This window comes from Oncorhynchus keta, chromosome 35, assembly GCF_023373465.1.
Source record: "Oncorhynchus keta strain PuntledgeMale-10-30-2019 chromosome 35, Oket_V2, whole genome shotgun sequence".
NCBI lineage: Eukaryota > Metazoa > Chordata > Actinopteri > Salmoniformes > Salmonidae > Oncorhynchus > Oncorhynchus keta.
Genome location: NC_068455.1, coordinates 54,455,262 through 54,470,166, shown reverse-complemented (window position 1 = coordinate 54,470,166; position 14,905 = coordinate 54,455,262). Strand labels below are relative to the sequence as shown.

The 14,905-nt window shown below is 44.8% G+C and overlaps 1 protein-coding gene across 3 annotated transcripts in view; it reads left to right on the top strand.

Annotated features, from left to right (window-relative positions):
* Positions 1 to 14,905, top strand: part of LOC118368632 (actin filament-associated protein 1) — a 116,337-nt gene that overhangs the window by 47,821 nt on the left and 53,611 nt on the right. Inside the window, exon 1 of one of the 3 annotated variants that reach the window (XM_035752896.2) lies at positions 8,870 to 9,496. The exons of 1 other annotated variant lie outside the window; for it this stretch is intronic. In XM_035752896.2, coding sequence (XP_035608789.1) covers positions 9,445 to 9,496 — 52 coding nt within the window. In that variant the 5' untranslated portion in view covers positions 8,870 to 9,444. Of the gene's footprint in view, positions 1 to 8,869; positions 9,497 to 14,905 lie in introns of those variants that run through there. One more of the 3 variants, XM_035752898.2, reaches the window with a different exon arrangement.

Sequence of the window (14,905 nt, the reverse complement as noted above, 5' to 3'; positions counted from 1 at the left end):
AACGCCTGTTCAAGGCAATAGAACGTTCCGTGCTGACTCTGAATCTGACGTAATAAAGTAAATGTGGGTTGCCATGTTGGGTGGATTTGAACTCATAGTACAGTGGCCAACCTTTACTGCTCTCAGATGCCCCCTGTGTGTAACTGGAGCCTGTGTAGGGAAGCAATCACTCCAGCACCTCCAGGGGGCCTAAACGCTTCATTAGAGGAGTGTTTGTTTAACGCCGCCCCTACCAAGAGGCCTAAACCCCCATCCCCCCCCATTAGCCACCACTCCTCAGCCTGTAAACCCCTCTTTCCCGACTCCCTTCTGAGGCACTGGTCTCCAACCTCTTGTGACCGCCCGGTTCAGGGAGCGAGAGGGTGGGTTGTGCACCGAGAGGTCGGCAGGTTGACTGCTGTTTTGACAGGCGTGCCTGGAATACCATAGGAGCGTTCCCTTTCTAAGGCTAGGGGTTAACACACAAAGTCAACATGGGCTGGGTCCTGACTGCTCTTTCCACACACACACACACACACACACACACACACACACACACACACACACACACTGTCGTCCTCAGTGCATTTGCTTCAGTTGACGCCTCCAGGTCTTTGTCCACATCTCTGACCCGTTAGCCCATTGACACAGCTGGAGAGGCTCAGCTTTGGGGGAGTTGGCTATCCCAGAGCGCACTGCTGGGGCTGCCGGCACGCCTGTCCTGACCTCTATCAACCGGGCCCACGGCCCAGTTTCATCACCGGCAGGCTGACCCACCTCTGAGACAAACACCCTCTCTCTCGCTCTTAATTTTTGTATTTCTCTCCTCCTGTCGCTCTCATCCACACTTGTTCTCTCCCCCCACATTCTTTCTTTACTCACTTTCACATTCTCTTTCTCTCCCTCTCTATTGTTCACTCTTTCCCCTACTTTCCCTCTATTTTTCTCTCCTTCACTCTATTTCTCTTAATCTCTCTTCTTTCCCCCTTTCCCTCAGTGTCATGGCATTATATTGCAGGATGACAGACTGTTTGTGAGGATTGGTGTGACCCAGAATATCTGGTTTCCTACCATTCTATAGACCATTGACGTCCAGTCTCTCAACAGTGCTACTGACTCGGGACAAGGCCAGCGTTGTGCTTACAACCCCCAGCTCTGTGTGCTTAATTCAATAAGGCAATCTGGGGGAGAGAAGGTTACTTGTGTCACGGCTGTTTTGCGAAGAGCCTAGCATGTGTTTTGAGACATGTGACTCTGGCCGATTGGCTATGTAGCCCACACAACTCGAACCCACCAACGCACATGCGCACAAACATACACAAAATTGTCCATGGGACAAGCCAAAGAGGAATTATTTTCATGAATTAAGGTTTAAGTCGATTATCTTGATTCTACGGAGAGGATGATCTAGTGTGATATAAAGAGATGGAGCAGCACCCTGTGTTATTAGATAGGGGACTAATATATTTGAATGTCGGTGACATGACAGTTTCATGGCTACAGTGCATGCAGCAGTGGTGTGTGTATCTCTATTAGATTAGATCTCAGTCATGCGGCCAAGCACTGACGTCAATGCTGACTTTCACAAAAGCCCAGATCAGCCAAGAAAGAGTTGACGCAAGAGATACAATCTCAGCATGTGTGTACATACATGTTTAGTTTAGTTTATTAGGATGCCCATTAGCTACCGCACATGCAGCAGCTACTCTTCCTGGGGTCCACAGAAAACATACAAATACATGACAAAGTACAGAACAGTTATAGACATATTTATTTTTCTATATATTTTTCTCCTAAAAAATCTGTTTTTTCGCTTTGTCATTATGGGGTATTGAGGAAAATATTTAATTGAATCCATTTTAGAATAAGGCTGTAACGTAATAAAATGTGGGGAAAGTGAAATGGTCTGAATACTTTCCGAAGGCACTGTATGTCTGTTTGAAGCGTATGCAAATCCATTATACAAGTGGTTAGGCGTTTTCAACGCACAAATGTTTATTTTTAAAAGACTAGAAGAGAAGTAGTCAATTTGTCCTGAACCTTCAACATTTACATTTAAGTCATTTAGCAGACGCTCTTATCCAACAATGAAGGACTATCATGCATGTCGTTGGTGTTTAGTTCTGTGTGTGAAGTTAAGGGCAAGGCGTGCTGCATGTTATTAGCCTGCTGTCGTGTTACTGTAGCCTGATGTAGCGTTACTGTAGCCTGCTGTAGCGTTACTGTAGCCTGCTGTAGCGTTACTGTAGCCTGATGTAGCGTTACTGTAGCCTGATGTAGCGTTACTGTAGCCTGATGTAGCGTTACTGTAGCCTGATGTAGCGTTACTGTAGCCTGATGTAGCGTTACTGTAGCCTGATGTAGCGTTACTGTAGCCTGATGTAGCGTTACTGTAGCCTGATGTAGCGTTACTGTAGCCTGATGTAGCGTTACTGTAGCCTGCTGTAGCGTTACTGTAGCCTGATGTAGCGTTACTGTAGCCTGATGTAGCGTTACTGTAGCCTGATGTAGCGTTACTGTAGCCTGCTGTAGCGTTACTGTAGCCTGCTGTAGCGTTACTGTAGCGTTACTGTAGTCTGCTGTAGCGTTGCTGTAGCGTTACTGTAGCCTGCTGTAGCCTGCTGTAGCGTTACTGTAGCGTTACTGTAGCCTGCTGTAGTGTTAGGTCTTTCTTTGCTGCACCTGACCGTATTACCGGGCAGTAATCAAGATGGGACAAGATCCGCACCTGAACAACTAGTACAGTTGATCTTTGTGTAAAAAACAACAGATTTTTAATTTTTTTATAACAGACATACCTCTCTCCCTATCTTCACAAAAACTTTGTCAACATGACTTGACCATGATAACTCCAATGTTACTCCTGGGAGGGGGTTGGGAGGAGGGGTCTTTTTGTAGCCATTTCCTAGTGACAGCCTTTGTACTGGCTGCCAGTAGGACCTTCAACAGTTAATTTACACCAATATAGAAAAGTATCAGGTATTTCACCCAAATACATTTACGTTTGTTCTATGTCAAATTCCATTATTTTTCCAATGTTCGATCTTATTTTTCCCAGTAAGTTTCGATTGCGGCGCAGGACCAAGAGGTATGAGAGTGATCCACCCTTGATAGCCCAACGAAGGGTGTTCTCTCCAACAAGGCTGTTGGGAGTCGCTCTGTTTTGATTTCAGTTTAGGTGTTATGAAGAAGTGTATAACATTCTTCCAACAGAATTTTCTCCAAGACCTTGAGTTGGTGGAGCTTAGTTGAGTCTCTAATATGTTCAACCATGTTTCATAATTTATTTCAATATTAAGTTCCTCCTCCAATTTCTGTATAAATATAGTTTGTAGAATGTTTATTTGATAGCATACCCAAGTAATGATTTGAAATCGTTTTTTTGTTACTCCCCAAGTTGTATGCGTTAGTGACTACTTGGATACATTTTTATGGTGCTCAAAGGTCAATCACTTTTATCTGCCTTAAAAAAATAGTGTCGAACTTGTAGGTATCTGTAAAAATCTTGTTTATCCAAGCCATGTTTTTACTTAGGTCCTGGAAGTTCTCCAGGTTCCCATTCTTTATAATTGTACAAAATGATGTGATGCCTTTCAGCGTCCATTGTTTAAACCTGCTGTCCTGAGACGCAGGGATGAAGCTGGGGTAATATGCGGGCCAACTCGGGCAGTTTGACACCTCTGTCTAAATGAATTTGCTTAACTAGCCTAAAATCATGTCTTAAAAGAGAAATGAATCCACTGATTTTGTCTATTGTATATTTCTTTTATCATGTCCTTATTTCCCAAAACTGACTGTATTGGTATTTCTGTCCAAGTAGTCTCGATGCCTTTCCATTTGGATTCGTACTCTGAATTTCACCAACACACCAGAGGTCTCAACTGGGCTGACACAAAATAATAATTTAGGTTTGGTAAGGCCATACCCCCACAGTTTTTTGGTAATTGTAATGTTGTACAGTATATCTAATTATTGGTCTCTTACTGTTCCAGATAAACCTTGATATCCGTTTATCCCTTAACTGTTTAAGTGGGATTTCTATGGGCAGAGATTGGAACAAATACAGTAACCTCGGCAGCATATTCACTTTGTTGCAATTCTACTGTGGCTTATCATTATTGTTGGATAACAACCGTTTTCCACCTCTTCCACACAAACTTGGCCAAATTCAAAACGGCAATCCTTCTCTTTCATGATTAGATATTCAATGCGCAAATATGATGATTCATTGTTCAATGTTGTCATTTCACTTCTGTATGTCCACTTCCCCAGTGAAATAGTCATTGAAATGATTGTTTAAAAAAAAAAAAATGTAGTCACAAAATGTCTACATGTACAGTATGTGAACCAATCAGTTGAGCAGCCTGACTTGTTTGGCGCCCTTTTTGCATAATTTCTTTGAACCATACCATTTTTCAATTCATCATCGATCCAGGGGCTCTAACAGTTCTCACAGTTCGTTTCTTATTAAGAGGCGCATGCGTGTCAACAATTGGCAATAATATTTGTACAAATACTCCCAAGTGCTGCCTCCTGGATTCACCTCCATATAAACATCAGATCAACATACATGTTTTACAACTTCAACAAAGAGTTCTGAGAGAACATTTCGTATGATCTCTCATAAATAACTGTAGGGCCCTGCCTTTGGTACTTTTGGCTTTCCTTGTCATTGCCTCAATGTTACGGTCACTAGTACTACAACCAATGGGAACTGATATTGCTTTGGAGCAAAGCTCTGCAGCGTTCGTGACGATATGATCTATACAAGTGGATGTCACAGATCCAACACTATTTGTATACACTGTACTTGGTTGGTTGAGTGATAACCTGGGTCAACGTACAGTACCAGTCAAAAGATTGGACACACCTACTCATTCAAGGGTTTTTCTTTATTTGTACTATTTTCTACATTGTAGAGTAATAGTGAAGACATCAAAACTATGAAATAACACATGGAATCGTGTAAACTCAGCAAAAATAGAAACGTCCTCTCGTTGTCAACTGCATTTATTTTCAGCAAACTTAACATGTGTAAATATTTGTATGAACATAACAAGATTCAACAACTGAGACATACACTGAACAAGATCCACAGACATGTGACTAACAGAAATAGAATGTGTTCCTGAACAATGGGGGGTCAAAATCAAAAGTAACAGTCAATATCTGGTGTGGTCACCAGCTGCATTAAGGACTGCAGTGCATGTCCTCCTCATGGACTGCACCAGATTTGCCAGTTCTTGCAGTGATATGTTACCCCACTCTTCCACCAAGGCACCTGCAAGTTCCCAGACATTTCTGGGGGAATGGCCCTAGCCCTCACCCTCCGATCAAACAGGTCCCAGACATGCTCAATGGGATTGAGGTCCGGGCTCTTCACTGGCCATGGCAGAACACTGACATTCCTGTCTTGCAGGAAATCATGCACAGAACGAGCAGTATGGCTGCTGGCATTGTCCTGCTGGAAAGTCATGTCAGGAGGAGCCTGCAGGAAGGGTACTACATGAGGGAGGGAGGAGGATGTCTTCCTGTAATGCACAGCGTTGAGATTACCTGCAATGACAACAAGCTCAATCCGATGGTACAGTGACACATCGCCCCAGACCATGACGGACCACCTCCAAATCGATCCCGTTCCAGAGTACAGGCGTCGGTGTAACGCTTATTCCTTCGACAATAAAAGCAAATCCGACCATCACCCCTGGTGAGACAAAATCACGACTTGTCAGTGAAGAGCACTTTTGCCAGTCCTGTCTAGTCCAGCGACGGTGGGTTTGTGCCCATAGGTAATGTTGTTGCCGGTAGGACCTGCCTTACAACATGCCTACAAGCCCTCAGTCCAGCCTCGCTCAGCCTATTGCGGACAGTCTGAGCACTGATGGAGGGATTGTGCGTTCCTGGTGTAACTCAGGCAGTTGTTATTGCCATCCTGTACCTGTCCTGCAGGTGTGATATTCGGATGTATCGATCCTGTGCAGGTGTTACACGTGGTCCGTCACTGCGAGGACCATCAGCTGTCTGTCCTGTCTCCCTGTAGTGCTGTCTTCGGCATCTCACGGTACGGACATTGCAATTTATTGCCCTGGCCACATCTGTAGTCCTCATGCCTGCTTGCAGCATGCCTTAAGCATGTTCACACAGATGAGCAGGGACCCTGGGCATCATTATTTTGGTGTTTTTCAGAGTCAGTAGAAAGGCCTCTTAGTGTCCTAAGTTTTCATAACTATGACCTTAATTGCCTACCGTCTGTAAGCTGTTAGTGTCTTAACGACCATTCCACAGGTGCATGTTCATTAATTAAGCATGGGAAACGGTGTTTCAACCCTTTTCCAATGAAGATCTGTGAAGGTATTAGGATTTTTAGCTAATTATCTTTGAAGGACAGGGTCCTGAAAAAGGGACGTTTCTTTTTTTGCTGAGTTTAGTAACATAAAAAGTGTTAAACAAATCAAAATATATTTTAGTTTCTTCAAAGTAGCCACCCTTTGCCTTGATGACAGCTTTGCACACACTTGGCATTCTCTCAACCAGCTTCACCTGGAATGCTTTTCCAACAGTCTTGAAAGATTTCCCACATATTCTGAGCACTTAATGGCTGCTTTTCCTTCATTCTGCAGGCCAACTCATCCCAAGACATCTCAATTGAGGTGAGGTCGGGTGATTGTGGAGGCCAGGTCATCTGATGCAGCACTACATCACTATCCTTCTTGATCAAATAGCCCTTACATAGACTGGAGGTGTGTTGGGTCATTGTCCTATTGAAAAACAAATGATAGTCCCACTAAGCACAAACCAGATGGGATGGCGTATCACTGCAGAATGCTGTGGTAGCCATGCTGGTTAAGTGTGCCTTGAATTCTAAATAAAACACTGACAGTGTCACCAGCAAAGCACCATCACACCACCACCTCCATGCTTCATGGTGGGAACCACACATGCAGAGATCATCCGTTCACCTACTCTGTGCCTTACGAAGACACGGCGGTTGTAACCAAAAATCTAAAAATGTCCATTGCTTGTGTTTCTTTGCCAAATCAAGTCTCTTCTTATTATTGTTGTCCTTTTAGTAGTGGTTTCTTTGCAGCAATTCGACCTTGAAGGCCTGATTTCACGAAGTCTCCACTGAACAGTTGATGTTGAAATGTTTCTGTTACTTGAACTCTGAAGCATTTATTTGGGCTGCAATTTCTGAGGCTGGTAACTCTAATGAACTTATCCTCTGCAGCAGAGGGAACTCTGGGTCTTCCTTTCTTGTGGTGGTCCTCATGAGAGCCAGTTTCATCATAGCGCTTGATGGTTTTTGCGACTGCACTTGAAGAAACTTTCAAAGTTCTTGAAATGTTCCGGATTGACTGACCTTCATGTCTTAACGTAATGACGGACTGTTGTTCCTCTACTAATTTCAGCTGTTCTTGCCATAATATGGACTTGGTCTTTTACCAAGCAGGGCTAACTTCTGTATACCACCTCTAACTTGTCACAACACAACTGATTTGGCTCAAATGCATTAAGAAGGAAATAAATTCCACAAATGAACTTTTAACAAGGCACACCTATTAATTGAAATGCTTTCCAGGTGACTACCTCATGAAGCTGGTTGAGAGAATGCCAAGAGTGGGCAAATCTGTCAAGGCAAAAAGGTTGGCTGCTTTGAAAAATCTCAATTGTATTTAGATTTGTTTAACACTTTTTTGGTTACTACATGATTCCATATGTGTTATTTCATATTTTTGATGTCTTCACTATTATTCCACAAACACTTGAGGGTGTGCAGTCAAACAAGGTTGAAGGTTCACACCTTGCATGGTCACACTATAGCTCATATCCTTTCTAACACACACACACACACACACACACACACACACACACACACACACACACACACACACACACACACACACACACACACACACACCTCCAATTGGCCCATTCGTTGCACCACATCTTTAACACTATAATCAGTGCAACCAGTTAATTCCTTCACCACCCTAAAGCTCAGCTTCCTCCCCTGAAGCAACATTTGTGGTTTTATTTCACACTACCTAAAGTCTGCGCTCAACTCAAGAAGCACTCCTCCCACTATTGCAATTAACCCACGGTAGGTGCATTTGGACTGCATACCATAATACCCTGCATACCATAATGAACACTAGCTGTAAGGAATGCCATCTCGGGTCTACTAAGGCCTTAAAAACACTCTACATCATTGACAGCCTGTGTCTTGCTGCGTTTTTGTTTTTGCTTGACTGTTTGTTGGAAAAGAAAAGTGAGATGTGAGTGAGATAAAAATCCACAGGCCTTCTTTTTGAGGATTTTACCACCTTGTTTTGACAGCCCTGCCCAAATAAATCAGCTCTTACCCCAAAATGTGTGTGGTCCTTTTCTGACCATTTTTTTAACCAAACCCCAACCTCTAATCTACTAACGTACAGTAGAAGTGAAGGTTAGGTGGGTTTGTTTTTGCATAGCTAGGCACACACCCTCAAGTGTTTAGTTTATAGTCCAGAAAAGCCTTAATTACATATGATTTAGTTTCAATGTGTCAATTTACACATGGTAAAACTTCAGTTCTGAACCAGCGTTTCTAGGCTTCAGCCTACCTAAACTATGCAATACAGCAGACATTGTTTTGTTGAGTCTGAGTTGGGTGAGGTATTACACAGTATCCCTGTATTTCAACTTGAGCCCCACTCTCATATCTGTCATTGGCTGGCTGTTGCTCTCCCCTCTGGACACACAACCGTGTGATCGGTGCAGTGAGAGACGCGGACGGTCCTTAATTACCGACTATTACCATAAACTGCCGATTCCCCCATATCCCTAGGGGCGAGCCAGCCTGAGTTCAATAACCCATCTGCCGCTGAGGAAAAGGGGGAGAACTCAGAACTGGGCTCGCCCTGCCTGCCCTGGTGTGTTTAAATATGCTTCCCTTCGTTAACTGCACACTGGAATACGAGCCCGAGAGAGAGCTGGGCGGAGAGAAAAGGGGTCGCGTCTCACCTTTCAGCAAAGATAGAGAGGGGGAGATATTTGAAAAGTTCAGTCTGCCCTCGGCGCGCTTGCTTGCAAGGCACGACTAGCCCTCTCATTATTGGCCGCCTGTCAGCACCGTAACAGACGGCAGATGCGAGCATTCAAACAAGATCCGTTTCTGAGCTGAGGAGACCATGCAGGCACGGGCAGTTTGAGTAGGTTTTGTAAGAGGGAGGAGGACGGAAGGAAGCAAAGAGGGGAAAAGAGCCGGAGAAAAGCTTGTAAGGAGACTCGTGACGGAGACGTTGCCAGTTGGTCGTAAAGCGCACGGTGGTGAAAGACTGTTCAGAGCTGGTATCGCGGGGCACATCTATCCTCAAAGAAACAGACAAGGGTTCCGTCGTTGGCCGCTGACCCGTGGAGAGAGGGATTTTTATTGATATTCGACAGCTGCCGGCCACTCGCCTGCTTCTGTTTGCTAGGATTTAGATGCGTTGGGAAGCCACCATGCGGCGCGATCCCATTTTGTTCGCTTCCAGGGGTGAGTGTATTCCAACGTCAGCATGCGCTTTTGGTTCAGGGCTTCAACAGCTGGCCACTGTAAATATTGATATGTGTCTGACACATCTATTTACTATCTCCCCTTGAGAGCTGCTGGTTTTAAAACGAAACGAGTTCAATAGCCAACACACTTACTGGAAGGGAAAATATAATGACATATAATTCCCTGATGATGCATTAGGCCTATTATTGTATAGTACTGTAACGTTATATCCTAATAATAAACAATGCATTGTTGCTAATCATTATCACCCCGCCTTGTAAATTGTCATTGCAGCATTGCTATAATGACAACTCATTAAATGAATTATTCTGTAATAATAGTAACTCTCATAACAGAGAGAGAGAGAGCGAGAGGTTGCTGGAGCCTGGAAAGATTGCTGGCCACCGCTGGCTCCTGACAGTGTCATTAGGGTCGTGGTTTTGTTGTCCATGGAATTTTGCGTCGCGACTAGAGCGTAGCGAGTTGCAACCTGAGACCTCCCCGCCCTCTCCCCTTTCTGACCCCGGGCAACACTGATGAATAGCAGCCCTCTCAGCGTCCAGGCAGTCCCGCACGATAATCACTGGATTGTGCCGTCACTGGGCGCAGCTGGCGCAGGACGAAGTGACAAGTGACCGCCTCTTTCCAGGGGAGCGCACATGGAGCTGCTACAGTATAGTGTGCATGAGTTTTACGCGCTCATTGGATTACTTTTGTTGCTGTACCATCAATTAAAACAGGGCATTATAGTTTATAATATATCATAACAGTCATTGAACGCTTTTTTAAATTTTCCAATGTTACTCTAAATCAGATTTTGGCCTCAGATTAGGTTTATTCTATACAAATTAAGCAATGTTTCTATGATATTACTTACACAAATGATTGTGGTGGTGTCACGCAATTCATCTGTTGTTGCATAGGCCCACATACCTAAGGTCAACCTAGAGGTAATGTAGGATTTTCCCTGAGGTCAACAACATAGTCAGTGGTATGACAACACCAAGTGGCTCCATATCTCTTGTTTCTCTGCAGGAGACCGTATCCCTACAATAACAAAACCTGGCTCCACTGCTACCCTCCTCTATCTTCGGGTTGGCAGCTGCGTGGTATCAGGTAGCTAGGCAATTTATCGCAGCTTAACATTTGGTAGGGTCACCGACAGACAACCATTGTGTAGTAATGCTGTAATCTCATCTACACGCCACATGAGAATGTGGGAAGTGTGTTTTGGCTCAAGGGCTGGGACATGGAGAGGGTGTTTTTAAGTTTTGCCTTGTGATCAGCCTATCCACCATTGGGGGGGGGGGGGTACTAGCAGCAGGCAAACTTGGCAGTTGGAAAGAATTCACTTTCTGTCCCTGTTTCTAAAACTCTTACGTGGTGCCATTTTGGGGGCAATATGAATGGAGTGTTAATGTGTTTATTATCGTAGTTTCCCCTCGGTCGGAAACCCTCAGACGATGTGGCTTTAATTGGCACCGCGTTGGGTGCCTGTGATGTGGCCATGGTGTCAGCAGTTTGGCCCCCTTCGCTCGTTGGCCCATTTGGTTCTGTTTTAGCGAAACGGGGTCCCCCTCTCTTTTAGAACCCCACTCAGCACCCCAACGATGATGGATTTTTAAAGGCTTTCTTGTGTCAAAAAATAAACAGGACCCCCCCCTTTCAATGGCAGGAAAACCCGATTCAAAGAGGAGAAGAGAGGAAGAAAAATGAGTTCATAATCCCCCCTCATCAAAGTCAATCTGTCAGTGAACTGGCATGCAGGCACAGAGTTTAATTCCAACCCAAATTGGAGATCCTTGGCCGCCTCTCCATTCCTGTCAATAGCCTTATGCACATTGGAAAACCATCGTGATGAAGAGCCATATGTAGACTTATATAAGACTTGTGTCATACAGTGTAACTGTCATGCATTGCGACTGTCATATGGTGTGGCTACCATATAGTTTTGACTGTGCCTTTATCCAACACAAATCCAAAGCCTTTTGACATGATATAATTGCATGTGGACAGACTACGAAAACATAAATCGTAAACCAAGATTAGGCTTGATGTAACGTTGGTTTTGCAGGGCCATCTGATTTACTTTCCGAATGCATGCACTATTAGCAATCATAAATAACCACTCCTGTTTTCCTTGGTAATAATCCTCAGGGCAATAACTGATGTTGTTGATCATTTCAGATTAGCCCTCAGCCTGCTTTAAAAGGCTTAGCAGCTATAAGAGGATGAGCTGGTTAGCCAGTTTGATTATCTGTCTGGGGTGAAGATATACATTTGATCCAGATAGAACAAACACCACTGCGAGAGGGTTTTGTTGGGGTCTGGCATTGCCAAATGGGGGGGCAAGAGTAGCTCTTGAGATAAACGCCATCAACAACATGACTGAAAATTTAACTGATGGTGGAAAGGGGGTTGTGGTCTGTGCTGGGTGGAGTCTAATGGGAATAGAAGCTTTTAAATACTGTCTGGTTAGGAGCTGTCAATCAAAGTGGAGCGGTTTCCCTTTGAGCGTCACAGCAGATAACTCGGCATTAGGCCAATACATGGATGGCTCTAGCTTTACCACAAACGTGAGGTATGGCATGGGAGCCCAAATGCTCATCTCATCAACCTCCTTTGGACTCTGATAGACTACATCAGCCACGCTATCCTCTTGACTTTCTTTCTTTCTTGGTTGAATGCAAATGGCTGGTGACATAACTAAAGTCCAGGTTGGGATGGGATGCGGAGGGCACCACCAAGTCTCCTCAGGCCTTCCATTCCTCCAAGAAAGATGAGTCCAACCTGAAATCCAGCGCCTCTAACCACCATCCTCTCCTATTTTCTTTTTCTTCCCTCCATCCCCTCTCAGTGGTGTGCTTTCACGTCGAGTGCTCTGTAATTATCCCCTTACACAGATACTGGAGGAGCTTCACTCTCTCTTTCTCTCACGCTCTCTTGCACTCTCTCGCTCTCTCTCCATTCCTTCCTACTCTCTCTCTCTCTCTCTCTCTCTCCATTCCTTCCTACTCTCTCTCTCTCCATTCCTTCCTACCCTCTCTCTCCCTCTCCACTGCCTCTCTATATGAACTACAGACTCTGGTTCCCTTCTCTCAGATGATGGGTAGGTTTTGAGGTCCAGATCAGTCCGACTCAGATGTTTGTGGTTTGGCACATCTGCTTGTAAACCACCTGTGTAACTGATAGAGATGATATAGTCCACTGTGATGTTCCCTTGGCATTCCCCGTGGAACACAGAGCCCTGGTAATTACAGACCAGGATAGCGAATGCTGGTCTCTCATCATAAGCTAATGCAGCCACTGACCTCATCTTACAGTACATGGGTTGGGTTCTCAGGGGAAAGGACCCAGAAGCATGAGTGTTTTATTGCAGGTTTATTAAAGGTTCATTGCGTTTCTATGACCGTGATTTGATATGATGTTCACCCTTTTGATTGGGGTGATCGTGGCCTGCAGGCCGACTCTAGTCTACACGGAGTTTAGAGGATTATTAAGGTAGAAATATGATGTATAGAACTGGCAAGATTCCCTACTCTAAGTGACAGAGAATGATGTATGTTCTACACATCACATTTCCATCTGACTTGCTGTGTAATCTACGAAAAGAGTCCCAGGTTAGCTTTTCTGGGTCAAACAGGGGCTCCAGGGAGAGAGTTCCAGGGGAGGTAGCGTGTTTCCCCCGCACTGGGCTTCCTCTCTCTGAGTGTGGGCGTAGGCCGACTGGAGGAAATGTGCCGACTCAGACCCTGGAGTAAGGCACTCAGTTCACCCCAACGGAGAGAGGGAGGGAAGGGGGGAAAGTAACAATCCAGAGACGAGGGCAGAAGGAGGGGGGGGCACAGTAGGAGGGTCAGCTGGAAGAACCAGCTGTAGTGTGTGTGTGCATGTTGATATAAGGAGCTGTGTGCAACCAGCGTTGAGCGATGCCCTGTTGTGTGGCGGCGACTGAAGCGAGGAGGGTGACCATGGCGATGCCAGACCATAAACCACCCCAATTAACGTCACAAACGTCCAACTGCAACATTCTGCCCACAACGCAACAGATTATGTGGTTGTTCCCTATATCCTACAATGACACTCAATATATTGCATTTGCTGATTACCATTGACATTCTATGGAATAGTAAACTCAAGCATACCTGCGCTGCACACAAACTGTGTCCGGCGTCCATGTCCGCAGTGCATCCACTAACCAGCCTGTCATTGGTCCAGGTCTGCAGTATCTTATGCCCATTGGCTCAGTCAACACGCAGAGTCTGGGCTACTGCTTGATCCAAAGAACGCCAGAGCTCCCTCAGAAGCCTGGCTCGAGTTTTTCAAACAGACATGATGTCAGATTACATCGGCTTTATGGTATGTGGACATCATATGATGGCTCAATACAGCCTGGTTATAGGATGGATGATGACGACATGCTCTCTAATTTGTGTAAATACACCAACTGGTTTTCCTGTATTGTAAGGGTGAGTTTGGGTTGTGTTTGTAGGTTGCCCATCACTTAGGCTACACAATGGTGGAAAATAAACAATGTGGGTACAAAAACATTAAGAACACCTTCCTAGTATTGAGTTGTGGCACCTGTTTTGCCCACAGCACAGCCTCAATTCATCAGAGCATGGACTCTACAAGGTTTCGAAAATTGTTCCACGGGGATGCTGTCACATGTTGACACCAATGATCCTCACAGTAGTGTCAAGTTGACTGGAGGTCCTTTGGGTGGTGGACCATTCTTGATTCACGTGGGGAACTGTTGAGTGAAAACCCCAGCAGCGTTGCAATTCTTTACGCAAACTAGTGCTCCTGGCATCTACTACCATATCTGGTTCAAAGGCACTTGCATATTTTCTTGCCCATTCACCATCTGAATGGGACACATACACCATGTCTCAGTTGTCTAAAGGATTAAAAATACTTATTTAACCTGTCTCCTCCCCTTCATCTACACTGATTTGGAGTGGATTTAACAAGTGACATCAATGAGGGATCATAGCTTTTACCTGGATTCACCAGGTCAGTCTGTCATAGAAAGAGAAGGTGTTCTTCATGTTTTATACTCTCAGCGTAGTTATGTATTGCTCTATTTAGTTCCTGTATGACATTTTGAGTGTGTCTTAATAGAATAGTAACACATTTTGTTATGGAAAATGCAGGCTATTTAAGGTGAGAGGGAAAACCATCTGGTTTATGTTCTTGTCCTGAGTTTGTAGTTGTGTGTATTTGACAGTGTCTGTCTGTCTCTCATTTACAAATGGTGTCTGTAGCACACCCACCCCTTCTGCTGTGTTTAGTCTGGGGACGTGACAGCCTTTCAACTCAGGACCAGCGCCACACACACACACACTGCCGAGGGCCTCTATCATCAGAGTGACAGGAGAAGGCAGAGTAGTGTTTAAGGACCTG